This window comes from Typopeltis vanoorti, chromosome 13 (assembly GCF_054136105.1).
Source record: "Typopeltis vanoorti isolate ZY-2024b chromosome 13, IOZ_Tvanoo_1.0, whole genome shotgun sequence".
Classification (NCBI taxonomy): domain Eukaryota; kingdom Metazoa; phylum Arthropoda; class Arachnida; order Uropygi; family Thelyphonidae; genus Typopeltis; species Typopeltis vanoorti.
The window spans coordinates 116,844,048-116,858,382 of NC_143561.1; the positions used below are offsets into that span (position 1 = coordinate 116,844,048).

Below are 14,335 nucleotides of genomic sequence, written 5' to 3' on the forward strand. Positions count from 1 at the left end.
AACACTGCTATCTCTACAAGAGGAATGTTCATCACTCAAATCTATGCCAAAAATGTTATCACTTTTGAGTTCTGAAGAATGCAATATAGTATCACCATGGTGCAAATAATCATCTAAGAATGTCTGAATATCACGATGAACCAAAGTGAATATTTCATGCAAACAGCCCATTTTAACCAATGGCACCACTAAACTACAAAAGAATACAAAAATATTACCGACAAAAAGAGATGGCTGTATGAGAAAACATCTAAACAGTGCTTTCAATTAAGCGACATTGTCATCTAAGAGCATTTGAATGAAGCCAAGTCTGGGTAATATATATTGTTCTCAAACATGGAATTAAGAAGTTATTGGTTTAAAGGCTTGACAATTTTGCATGGTTTCCAGATTAGTATTAATGTCATGGGTGGGATCAGATAAATGTACTATATGTTTACAACCTTTTGAGTGGAAGCCACATAGAAAAAATAAATAAAATAAAAATACATAAAAATAAAGTTATATCAAACTAACTAGGTGTTGCTTATTATCAGCTATTCTTTGCACTTAGCATAATTAGCGGATAACTCTCTCTCTCCTCACCATCTTCCCATAAAACTCCTTCTTACATCTTTCTGAAGGACAATATTTGGCACTACTCCAGATATCTTTCTCTGAGCAATCAATGGGTCATGGTTTGAATCCCAGTGTGGGTATGGATGCTATGAATGCATTTAAGAGGCTGAAGAATTTTGGTCACAGCACTTCTTGGATATCTGAAGAGGTTTAAAAAAAGTTGCATGTTTGGTCTTGTAAGGTTTTTGGATTACCTAACCCTTACAGTACATATAGTGCTAATATACAATAGGTTTAAAACTTTTTTGTGGTGGAATTCAGATAAAAAAATTCAGAATCTTCCCTCTTCACACACAAATTTAACTTATTGGTTTAAGTCAAAACCCAATGACATGCTACTTATCACCTTTCTTTTCTGGAAATATCCCCCCCCCCCCCAATACACGCAAAACACATGCACAGCCAGTATCTATATCAATTTTTAGAGTGGCATTTGTGTTAAAATCCAGTCATCTCTCTCACCGTATATTCATTCCCATATCTAGCATTTTTCAGCTTACTATAAAACATAAACTGATGAAATAAAAAAGTCTAAACTGATTCCCATCCTGCATTCCAAAACCCAATTTAATACTTCATCATCCAGTTTTAATAATATGGCAAAACAAATTTTCCTATTTGCATATGGAAATATGACTTTTGCTATTGAGTGAACACTCATTATTTCCAATATAGCTCCACAGATGAGACCTAAAAAACAAGTTCAAAACTAGTCTAAGTAGCGACACGTCCAACAGCAACATACACATCTGAAATGAAGTGTGCTATGCACTAAGGAATACTGGGATAGTGACATGAAGTCAACTGCCTCTATACACAATAGCCTAGTCATAAAGATACTTCATGTGCAGACTTTTTTCTTTGTTCATGTCTTTTGGTAAAGAATAAAAACAAGAATAAAATTCCTTGTTATGTATAATTCACTTAACTAATTCCTTCCAATGCCCACTGACTACCACTGTAGAAATATAAGCCAGTCTGCAATTTGAATAGGGGAGGACTTTTCTCTATTAAAAGCATTTCATTAAACAATCAGGGGCAGAGTACAGCAACTCTTAATAAAATATTTCTAAAATTCAGGACAATAATCTCCAATCCCACTGACTTAATCCCATGTTTCCTCTTCAATTATTGAGAGTCCCTTTCCAGAGTGAAATACACTATATGCTAGTAAATGATATAAATATGAAGAAATGGGAGGCACTAAATTCTCAAAAGAGAAAAATATATATAATTTTCTTACTTGATTTTGATGTGTACTGTGATTCATAACTGTTTGTAGACCAAGACAAAGAGTAACAACTGGTGGTGGTGACTGGGAATCTTGTACAGGAATCACATTTTCAGGTTTCTGAACAACAACCTGTAACACATATATTTAAACTTAGTTATCCAATATAAAAATAACAGAATGTTTCCTTGTAATTTTGATAATCTTGTCGATTGATGGAGGATAAAAAGTCAGAAAATATAACTAATTCTACAAATTTAATACATAAATAAATAAAAGAACAGAATGACAAATGTACAGAATTCTCTGCAATAATTTTTCACATCAAAATGTATCCATACCTCTATTTTGCACCAACTAACAGGAGGGCTAGAAATTCCTGTAAAAATTACAAAATAATATTAGCATTATTCCTAATTATATTTATTCTGAAAATTCTTATGGAGAATGACATGACAGTTTCTTTCGGTTATAAGAGATTTTATTTCCAACATTACACAATTTTGTAATGTTGGAAATAAATTCTGATAATAACAATTTTGATAATAACTAGGTTGATTACCTCTGAACCCATCCCCCTTTCCTCAAACCATCCTTATCACCCCAAATAAACAGGTACCCAAATCTGCAGTTTTATGAAATCCAAAATGTTTGAAGAATTTGATAAATGTAACAAGGTATTTTATCTAGAATTTGTACATTGCTGAAAAACTTTATAATTAGATAGGTAAGAAAAACTGTTTGACGTACTAAAAGACATCACCATGATAAATTTATGATGATATCCTTTGAGGGTACACACTGATGATCATCGATATGTAACCCTTCTCAGATGTTCAAGATACAATGATAGTACCAAATGATTAAGTTTACTGCATTACTAACTTCCTGTCAATAAAATTCCTCCAAATTTATTTTGATCCTCTAAGACATATATATATATATATATATATATATATATATATATACAATATATGTCTTAGGGGATCAAAATAACATACATAGAGACATATATATTTTTTATATATGTCTCTATGTTATATTTTGGCCCTCTAAGACATGTTAGTGTGCATCAATCTGCTTTATTTATTTACCTGTCTTGGAAGTCATTATACATTGCTCAAATTTAATGAATCCAAACCAATTCACTATCCACTTCTTTTCCCTGGAGCTCATTACCCTAAGATATAATACAAGTGAGAAAATAGGATAGTTCTTAAAGAAAATTAGTTTTCTTTAAGATTTAGTGATCTGAAAAGAAAGAAAACATTACATATCCCAAATTGCATTAATATGGTTTAAATATAGATCAGCAAATAAAAGTTTTAACATTTCTACTAATGAAAGGTACATCCTTTAAGATTTTTTAGTAATGGTTGGAAAGTTTTAACAGTTGTTCTGTTAATGATATATAAGTAAGAACAGCCAACATGAATTATTATGCTGGGTAATAATGAGTAGTTTTAACATGTTTGTGCCAGGCAGTGTCTGCATGTGTATGTATGTCTGATGCAAAACACACACACACACACATATATATATATATATATATGCTTTGCATCAAGCATTCGCATTTCACAAAGCTTATATGGCATGTTAGTTGCAACTTTTTCAATAGAGTTTTATTTGTAACATTATCTGTGAAGTGTCTGGATAATTCAAATTGATTCAAATTATATATATATACATCCTCTGCCCAAAAAGAAACCGAACTTTTCGAAAATAAAAGAAACTAGTGGAGCCACCTGTCGTATCTTTTTGTTGTCAAAAGCGACAACCTTCATTAGTGTTGTATCAACTGTTTATGACATTGTTTCATTAGAAGTCGAGTTATAGTGCCAAGAGTGACAGTGTGTTTTGACAAACAGTCAGTCGTCACAATATTCATGCTTTACGCAACGAATTTTTGCTATCAATCGCTTCAAAACTTTGAGATAAAACTCACCATTCGGCCAGGTAGAAGGAATTCTTTGTGGATAATGCTCTTGGAATTGTAGAAACAAATCAGGATTGCCTTTACTTTGGACTCCAAGAAGCGACTTTTTTTCAGATGCCCCTCTTCTGGTAGTCTCCACTCAGCACTCTGGCACTTGGTTTCGGGTTCATCCTCAAAACACCATGTTTCGTCACCAGTAACGATCGTTTCAAGGAAGTTCGAGTCCTTACGCGCAGTTTTAATGAGGTCCTTGCAGTGTTCAATTCGATATATCTTTTGGTCGTCGGTCAACTTGTGGGGAACAAATCGTGAATTCAATTTATGAAGGCTCAAACTCTCGGTAAAAATGTTGTGCACAGTTCAGTTTGGAATCCCCAATTCATCTTCATTCAATCTCACGGATGATTTCAGATTTTCTTTGATGAAATCACGCACTTTTTTGATGTTAACTTCGCTCAGTCCAGTTTTTGAACGCCCCAGCTTTTCCTCACCCTCAATCGTCTCACGATCACTTTGAAATCGCATAAACCACTCGTAAACTTGAGTACGAAATAAGCATTTATCACCATATGCTTTTTGAAACATTTGATGCGTTTCAGTTTTACTTTAAGTTAAACTTTTACAAGTTTAACACAAAAGTCAATCGCAGCTGTCTGTTTGAAAATCATTTTCTGACCGTTCGTCAAAACACACTGTCACTCTTGGCACTATAACTCGGCTTCTAATGAAACAAATGTCATAACCAGTTGACACAACACTAATGAAGGTTGCCGCTTTTTTTTTTAGTTTCTTCACTAGTTTCTTCTATTTTCGAAAAGTTCGGTTATTTTTTGGACAGAGGGTGTATATTCTCAATATTGATATTTTTGCTTTACATAAATTGTGTGCTTTCTATATCCAGTGACTGCATTATAAACAGCTGTTATATGTGTTTTCTGGAACTGAAAATTTGAAAGAGGGTGTTAGGATAAATGTGTTTACTTAGCCACTGTGTTTAGCGCTAAAACAAATCAGTTTTGCTTGCATGCATGCAACACAGTCTGTGGGAGAGGAGTGTTTTCCCATTATGAGTGTCATTTTAGTTGCCTCTAATTACACTTTTTCAAAATATAGTACATAGATTGTAAATGTCTCTGTACTGTATTTAGTGATAAAAAAGCTACTTGTTTTTTTTGCTTTTGCATTCTTGTATATGTTGAGGTTGGAATGTTTTTCACATGATAGGAACATTTTTATTTCAGTTTCGGAAACAACAGACGCAAAAAATGTATCTATTCCTGAATAAAAATGAAATACTTCTCTGTATTATAGAAAGTGATTGATCCAACTAAATACTAGCATATGTGAGATATCTACTGTTGATAAGACAGAAGAGCTGCTAACAAAAAAAAGTAATGAATGCATATTTGTGAAAGAGTTCTTGTATTCTTGCTCTGCCTAAATGAATCTCCTGATCAACATTATCAGTTCACTGGATTAGCCTCTACCTATAGTTATTTAATGACCTACCAAATGTATATAACCTGCTTATTATTGGTTAGTTCTTTATACTTTGCAAACAAATCTCTTTCCTTCTCCTTAAGTGTCTTTTTTTTTAATTATGCCATCATAAATTCACTTATGCATGTCAAGAATTTATTATTATTATTATTATTATTGTTGTTCCGGGAAACTCCAAGGAGTCGACAGACTCATCGAGGGAGGCCCTAACATCATGTCAAGAACAACTATTCAACATTCACACAGTATCTATCATACCTTGCCTTGAACTCATTCACGGTCGTAGCACCCACAACAGACTCTGGAAGCTTATATTCCATTCATTTACCACTCTCCAAGTAAAGAACCTAGCTCTAACACCCTTGTCAACCACGCTCTTGCCCAGCTTCCATGCATGGCCCCTAGTCCTCCCACCACCAGTCATATTTTCAAAAATATCTTCTGGATCAATCTTATAAAAACCCTTCAGTAATTTGAATGTCTCAATCATATCACCCCTCCTTCGCCTATCGTCCAATTTCTGCAACCCACAAATCTTCAACCTATTCTCATAAGGTTCATTCCACAGACCTGCTATCATCTTGGTCACTCGTCTCTGGCCCCTCTCCACTTCCTCCCCATCACGAAGAAACCCTGGTGCCCATAACTGGGCACAGAAGTCCAGATGGGGTCTTATCAAGGCTCGATACAGAGGAACAACAACTTGTTCGTCTCTGCATGTTAAAGTATTTTTCAGAAGCCAAGTGATTTGGTGAGCTGTTTTAGTTACTTTTGCAATGTGCCCCCTAAACTTCAACTCCCTATCCACCAACACTCCCAAATCCCTGGCCTCATCAATCTCCTGGAGTATGATTCCACCAATGCGATATACTGCTGCTATTCTTTTCACCCCAAAGTGCATAACCTTACACTTTGCCACATTAAATTCACATCCATTTTTCCTAGCCCAGTTCTCCAAACTATCCAAATCATCCTGTAAAATTTTGACATCTTGTGCACTCACAATTGCTCTACCCAACTTTGCATCATCAGTAAACAAGTGAACACTTCCTCTCAGATCCTTTCCAATATCATTGATGAACAAATTGAAAAGCAGTGGTCCAAGAACAGAGCCCTGTGGCACTCCACTAGTCACAAGACGTCTTTTAGACTCCACTCCTGAATAAGCCACTCTTTGATATCTCTCCTTCAACCACCCTCTTATCCATCTCACCAACCCTATATCTATACCCATCTGCTCCAGTTTACTGATTAGGGTTCCATGTGGTATCCTATCAAAGGCCTTGGCAAGGTCCAGTAGTATCACTGTAAACCCATTACCCCTATCCAGTTCAGCCGTCACTGTGTTATAAAACGTGAGCAAGTTACTGAGGCATGATCTACCCTTCACAAAACCATGTTGTCCCCCATACAATATCCCATTTTCACCTATCCAATCCTGTATTCTTTTCTTGACTAATTTCTCTAAGACCTTGACAATGATTCCTGATATGCTAATCGGTCGGTAATTTACAACAGCAGTCTTGGAACCACCTTTATGCAGTGGAACTATTTTCCCCTCTTTCCACCCGCTCGGGACTAACCCAGACCCGAGACTCAAATTAAACAAAATGGTCAAGGGTACTGACAATTCTTTAGCTGCTTCTCGTACAACACGAGCTGGTATACCATCCAATCCCACAGATGTATTGACATTGAGGTTATGCAATAGACTACTCACCTCCACTTCATTAACCACAATTCCCGTATAATCTACTGGTTTATTCGTTTCTGCAATGTCACCACCTGGATGATATACTTTTGCAAAGTGCTCACTCAGTAACTCAACTATCTCAACTGATTCAGTTACCTCCCTACCATCAGCATTCTTTAAAATCATTGTGCCATGTACATTTTCCCTTTTACTTGCTACATATCTAAAAAACTGTTTAGGATTCTCTTTAGCCTGCATGGCCAATGTTCTTTCGTAATCCTTTTTTGCTTTTCTTACCACACTCGTCACATTTCTGGCCTGCGCTTTATACCGTTCATGTGCCTGCCGGTCACCCTTCTCCTTAAATTCCCTCCATAGTTGTTTCTTTTTTTGCAACTCAAGCTTAATGGTGTTATTCATCCATTTAACCCCTACTTGATTTATTATTCGGACTCTAGGTATACAGTCAGCCATTGCTTCATGCAAGCACTTCTTAACTACCTCCCATGCACTATCAACTTCTAGTCCTTGCAGTTGTACATGCCATGGCACTGAACCAATCAAACTCCTAAGCATGTCATACTTTCCAGCCCGATAATTCCACATGTACCCTGTCTTAATTGAAAATTCTACACCTTTAGCCACCTCCCAAGTTAAGACCCTATGATCACTCTCACCGAATGGTGGCAATGTGGTCATATTTGTTACAGCCAAATCCTCAGATGTAATTACTAGGTCAAGCACTCTCTGACCCCTAGTATTTTCCATTACATGCTGTAGCAGATAGTTATCCCTTAATAACCACATAAAATCCAGTTCCTTCCTCCCGTGTGTCCTCTCCTCACTCCAATCAATGCGACCATGATTGAAATCTCCCATAATAATCACCCTCCTTCCACCCATTTCTTCTATTTGCTTGTGCATACTGTCACCACCATCTTTTCCATCACCTGGTCTATAGCAGCACCCAATTGTATATTTAGTTCTGCTAGCCACAATCTCACACCAAATGGCCTCAAATGTGCTCTTTTCTCTATCCTGCAATTCAACTTCTATTCTCCTTGGCTGGAGCTCATCAGCTATCATCAACAATACTCCTCCCCCCATTTTATTCTCTCTGTCATTCCTGAACACACTATACCCATCACATTCAATCCCACTAGTTATATCATCTACAGTCAGCCATGTTTCACTAATACCTATAACCTGTGGTCTGGAAGTGCCAACCATGGCCAAAAACTCTTCCTTCTTGTTCCTAATACTCCTAGTATTAGTGTACATGAATTTAAGACCCCCATTAGCCCCAACCCTACCTTGATGCCTTATATTAACTATCCCACTCAGATTTGTTGTCCTTATTTGCTCTGGCATATTATATTCATTCTTACATTCAACTGCCTCCATAAGGACTGTATCTCTACTCCCCCCCCCTAACAAATCTAGTTTCCCTGAATTTGCACATCCACTACATTCAGCAACACTTTCTCAAGTCTTCTTACACCGTAACCATTCAAATGCAAGCCATCCATCTTATATAGATCCTTTCGCCCATCAAACTCACTCCACACATCCATAAATTCAACACCACTCGTCATACATAACCCACGCATAAAGTCATTCGCAATTATAGCCCTCCTTTTAAACATTTCACTGTCATACCGTGGCAAAAGACTAATCATTCTAACTCTCTCACTCTTTTCTTTTGCTACCTCAAACAATTCATTCAGGTCTTCTATCATTTCCATTTTATTTATAGGATCAAATGCTATTCGCTCCCGCCAGCAACTTACAGGACACATAATATCATAAATAGTAATCATTAATAATTATTTTTGCCAGTAATGAAAGTACTTCCTCACACTTGTTCTTCCCTTATACTTCCCAGTTTTACATAGTTTATTAATCCACCAAAGACCAGCCACTTCCCTTAGACCTAACTAGAGTATACCAGGTCCCTTGTAGTTGCAAACTGTCCTATTATGGCCAAACAGGCAGGACAACTAACTAATATCAGAATATCTGAACATAAGGATTATATCTGGTTCCACCAATACAGCCACTCAGGACTTGCTGACCATGCTTTGGACACATGCGACAAAATATGCTGGAAGAAAGCCACTTTACTACACCGCAGCAAGTATAAATATGAGAGATTATTCCTGGAATCAGCCTTGGCTCTAAAAAAAACTCCCCAAATCTCAACAAATTTGGATGCATAAGACTGTCCCAAATATGGGAAGCTTGCATTCTAAGAACTTCAGCCTAACAGTTAAGTCAACCCAATTTAGCCCACTAGGGAGCACCTTTAGGAATCTAGGACTGACTTCAGTAGTTTTCTTCAGGCATGTTTGTCAATGTTAGTGGCTGCGTGCGCACATATCATTTTTATGTTCTTTGAAGATGGTAATGTAACATTACCGAAATATAGGAAGCATTAATTAAAGTTTTTTTAATTAATATTTTAGTATACACTTATCTTTCCCAAAAATCTGACAGTTACAAATATAGATTTGTAACCTTCTCCTGATTTAAGGTTTTCTAATATATCCTAAAACAAACATGTTGTTCCTCCCTCCCTAAGTAAATTTGGTTACAATTAAAGAACTGTCACAATATATATTGCATCAGCCAAAACACAAGCACAAAATTTCTGCACGGCACAGTGTTTTCTCTCACCCTGTCAGATAGCATGAGAGAGCTACAACTGCTCAATGTGAATGTGCTAACTTTATTTAAGTTAAGGAATATTATATCCCATATTGTTTCATAGCCGAATAAGAAACTCAAAGAGTTTCATGCCGAATATAGAAACTATACAAAGTTTAGTGATTCCAAGTGTAAGCATATACCTGGATAGTGCAGCACCTGACCCTTGAAGGTAGTGCAAGCTGAGGCAACTCATAGAAAAGGTGGAGCAAGCTCTGATCACTATTCTTGATATTTACCCATAATGTGAACTTAACTCCTAGGAGCTGTATTACTGTTCAACATTATGAGAGAAGGTCACTACCCAGACCGGTTTCGACCTTTTTTGAGGTCTCATCAGTGAGTAGGTAGACCTAGTTAATACCAAGTTTGTAGCAAACAGAAAGGTTCACATTATGGGTAAATATCAAGAATAGTGATCGGAGCTTGCTCCACCCTTTCTATGAGTTGCCTCAGCTTGCACCACCTTCAAGGGTCAGGTGCTGCACTATCCAGGTATTTGATTACGCTTGGAATTGCTGAACTTTGTATAGTTTTTATATTCGGATTGAAACTCTTTGAGTTTCTTATTCGGCTATGAAACAATATGGGATCTAATATTCCTTAACTTAAATAAGTTCATGTCACTGAATTGAAGCTTTTGGCTCTTCATATAATTAGAAATTGATTAGTGCTAACTTTATATTGTTACATACCAGACTGCTTCTTAAGGTACCTGATTAAAATAATAATGATAAAAAAAAAATAAATAAATAAAAATGGAATGATGCACCATTTCCACAATTTAGAATGCTATTTCTTTCTTTTCTAACATTATAAAAATTATCCCCCTTCACATGTATACAAAATGAAGACGTATTCACATTTAGGTAACTAAAAAAAAAAAAAAAAAAAAAAAAAACTCACCAGCACAGTGAATTTCGACCCATCCTGGCCCTTTCAATTTTTGGTCTAAAAGAAACATTTCTAGACTTGAAGTGTTGCAGCCAAACACATGGCTAAAGGTAGATCCTTTAAGGTCTTTTGGCAGTGGTGGGAAATTAGCCTTAAAATAAAAACAAAAATTATAATAATTCTTACTGAATTAAATCAGTAATGAAAAATAAGTATCTTTTTTATTCTTTTCCTTGTTGACTGAATATCATGAAAATCATTCAGTAGTAATATCATTATCATCGTGGTTTATTTACTATTTGTAAATAGGGAAACAAAATAAATAAATAAGAATAAGTTAATTATTATATGTAGCTTTCCAGGCTTCTCTGTTTTGAGCCAGTTGAATTATTTCTTGTGGAGAGAGATGATATATGTGCAGAATTGTTTAGTTGATCTTCCTCTCTACCGTTGTCCTTTTGAGGGAGTGTATAAAGCTAAAATGTCCAAGTATGGAGAAGGAGAATGTCTCAGTTGATGTCCAAGCCAATCAAGTTGACGTCTGTGATGGATTTCAATAGTGGAATTACGAATATGATCATTCCAGGAGGTAACCGAGTAGCAGTATTAAGCAGGTTGCATTAAAGCTATTAATGGGTTTGCTGCTTTTTGGGTGGAAATGTTCCATGTTTCTCCGCCATATAAGGTAGCCTGAGAGGTTGCTTTGTAAAGCCTAATTTTTGTTCCCAAGGTGGTGATGAGAGATTTCCATATATTTCTTAGATTGATGTGTTGATTGAGAGCTTTATACTTTCTTAATATCATGTCATTTACAGTATTATTTATATTTGAGCCTAAGTATTGGAAGTCTTTTTTTTTTCTAAGAGTTCATTGTGTTCTGTAATGTCTGTCTATCTATCTATCTATCTATATATATATATCATTAAATCTACTAAATAATTGCTTTCAAAACTAAAATCTACTTTTATTTCAGAAATAAAAATTAAATCAAATTTCTCAGCCACGACTTCACCTCACCTTAGTGAATCCATGATGTTCCTTGCAACATATGGTAACTCTTTTGTCAACCGATTTCTGTATGCAAGTTCTAATCCACTTCTCTAAAATACTCACAACCATTCCAAAGATACTGACAGGTTGATAGAGACACATCAGTCTTTGCACAACCCTTGTGCAATGAGATTATCATACATTCTTTCCATTCCCTTGGGATCTCTCCTGACCTAAGACTCCAATTATACAAACATGTCAAGGACCTACTAGCCAGTTCAGATGAACATTTCTTTACCATATATATGCTGATATTCCATCTTTTCCTATTGTAGAATTCTTATCAAGTTAGGCGACAGGCCTAGAAGGAACTTCTAGGCCTGTCGCCTAATTTGATAAGAATTCTACAATAGGAAAAGATGGAATATCTCTTCATCTAATGTTCATCTAATGCTGCAGTAGTACTGGGTATCTACCTGCTGCATATGTTATATGCAGCAGGTGGATAGATCATAGTGAAGTGAGCACTCATTATTTGAATAATTGCATCTACTTCTAACAGAAGAGACTATCTATATTCAATAAAATCATGTCATTCTCCCATACTTCATTTTTTTTTTTTTTACTTGCAGCATAATGATAAAATTCTTTTGGGATGTCTCTAGCCTGCACAGATAATTTCTTTTCATACTCCAACTTAGCTTTCCATATAACATTCATTACTATTCTGATCTATGCTTTATACATTTCGCCCTTATTCTTATGATATTCCTTCCACATTATGGATTGCATGTTTAATAAAGCTGGACACCCATTTCATTCCCACCATATTTGTTCTTCAAACTATGGCAACCATTCTGATACAGCATTATTTAAGCATATTTTCAAAGCTTTGCATTGCTGATAGCCTTCCCATTCAGCAACTGATATCATGGGATTGAGCATAGTATTCTCCCCAGTTTGTCATAATTTCCATCTTTGCAGTTCACAGCACATAGCTTGTCCATTATAATTGGAATATCTGCATGCTTAGCTACTTCCCAGGTCAGTACAGCATGCTTACTGCATGATCTAACACTCTCTGGCTAAGAGTTGCTCCTTTCACATGCTGCTTGAAAAAATTATCTCATAACAGCTCAATAAATTTTCATTCATATCTTATCTTATGAGTTTTCTCAGCAAAATAATCAATGTTTGAATAGTTTAAGTCACCATAATGATTACTCATTTAGCATACATCAGGTATGGTGATGCATTTCTTTATCTCTAGCATGAACTGCCATGTGTGTATTTAGATCATCCTTCACTATATATTACAGATGACCCTTGAACAACGTGGGGAGCGATCCCCAACAAAGTCAAAAATCCACGTATAACATATGACTTTTGACTCTCCAAAAACTTAACTACTAATAGCCTACTGTTGACCGGAAGCCCCTTAGAAATAACATAAACAGTCGATTAACATATTCTGTATGTTATATGTATTATATACTGTATTCTTATAATAAAGTAAGCTAGAGAAAAGAAAATGGTATTAAGAAAAATCATAAGGAAGAGAAAATACATTTACAGTACTGTACTATATTTATAGATACCATAAGTATGTGGTGTCCATATACAAGTGAATTCTGTCTACCAGTACCTACAACAATATTGTTTTATATGATACAAAACACTGTGTATGTTATATATATTACTAACACTAGACATCAAAAATGAAACGATAATGTGAAAAAGAAATTCATTCCATGATGGTAGCAAAGGTTATTTCTTGTGTTCTCTGAGACCGCATTTAATGGATCATCCTGTCTGTCCATAGCAGGCCAAGTTACAATCACAGGGCACTTCATACACTTAAGGATGTGTTAGAGCAGTTTCCCAAATTTTCAGAACCCACATCTCTTAAAATGTTAGTAACACTGGCATAACCCCCCCCCACCACCACCTCAAACAAGGGAAATTTGGGAGAAGTTACAATATTTTATTCAAGAACAACTAATTACAAAGGTATTTATTTTTTAACACTTGCATTGAATACATTACAAATATGTGAAACAATGTTTTAAAATCTTAAACATATTTTTTTGTTATATGAATATACACACAGCAGATACAAAAAATTCTGAAATTTAAATTTTCAATAATAAAAAAAGAAAAATGTTTGAGATGAAAGGAATTTACTGGAGAGTTTGGACTACATGACTCGAACTATATGCTTAGAAAGTGATTGAGCTTCATCCAAATGTAGCTTTAATGGAGGCCAGTTGATAAATGCCAAGAGACACAACCTTTTGTTTAAAACTTCCTTTAGATTTTTCAGTTATTTAAAAATTAATTGTGAAAGAGACATGCAATCGTTTGGGGCAATAGAGCAACAAATATATATATAGCATAATCAAAATTTTTAAAAAAATAAAATAAAATTGACCCTCATACCCCCATTAATTAGGCCTTTCACATACCCATGTGATATCACACTTCAGGAAGCACTGTGTTAGAGGAGTAAATCTGTCCTTAGGAGAGCAGATCAGAGTTGTTCATTTGACATGTTGTTTGAATGTTGTATGAATGTTATATTTCATTATTAAATTCACAATATTTTCAGATGTACCCAAGCTATATAAAATAGTAATAGTAATGCTTCGCTCTTTTCTTTTTGGTGGGAGGAAGGAGGTGAATTGTTTTTTCTGTTTTATAGAAGCTGTAGCCATTTGCCAAGAAAGTGTGGCAAAGATAGATCAGTTCAGTGAAAAGGAGTGTATCA

At 35.4% G+C, this 14,335-nt stretch overlaps 1 protein-coding gene across 4 annotated transcripts in view; it reads right to left on the minus strand.

Moving 5' to 3' along the window:
• Window positions 1–14,335, minus strand: part of PolA1 (DNA polymerase alpha catalytic subunit) — a 561,406-nt gene that overhangs the window by 309,374 nt on the left and 237,697 nt on the right. For all 4 annotated transcript variants that reach the window (XM_090402430.1, XM_090402431.1, XM_090402428.1 and 1 more), the window contains 3 exons: window positions 10,591–10,729; window positions 2,191–2,228; window positions 1,862–1,981 (listed from right to left, as the gene is read on the minus strand). In XM_090402430.1, the coding sequence (XP_090258556.1) occupies window positions 1,862–1,981; window positions 2,191–2,228; window positions 10,591–10,729 (297 nt within the window). The remainder of the gene's footprint in view (window positions 1–1,861; window positions 1,982–2,190; window positions 2,229–10,590; window positions 10,730–14,335) is intronic.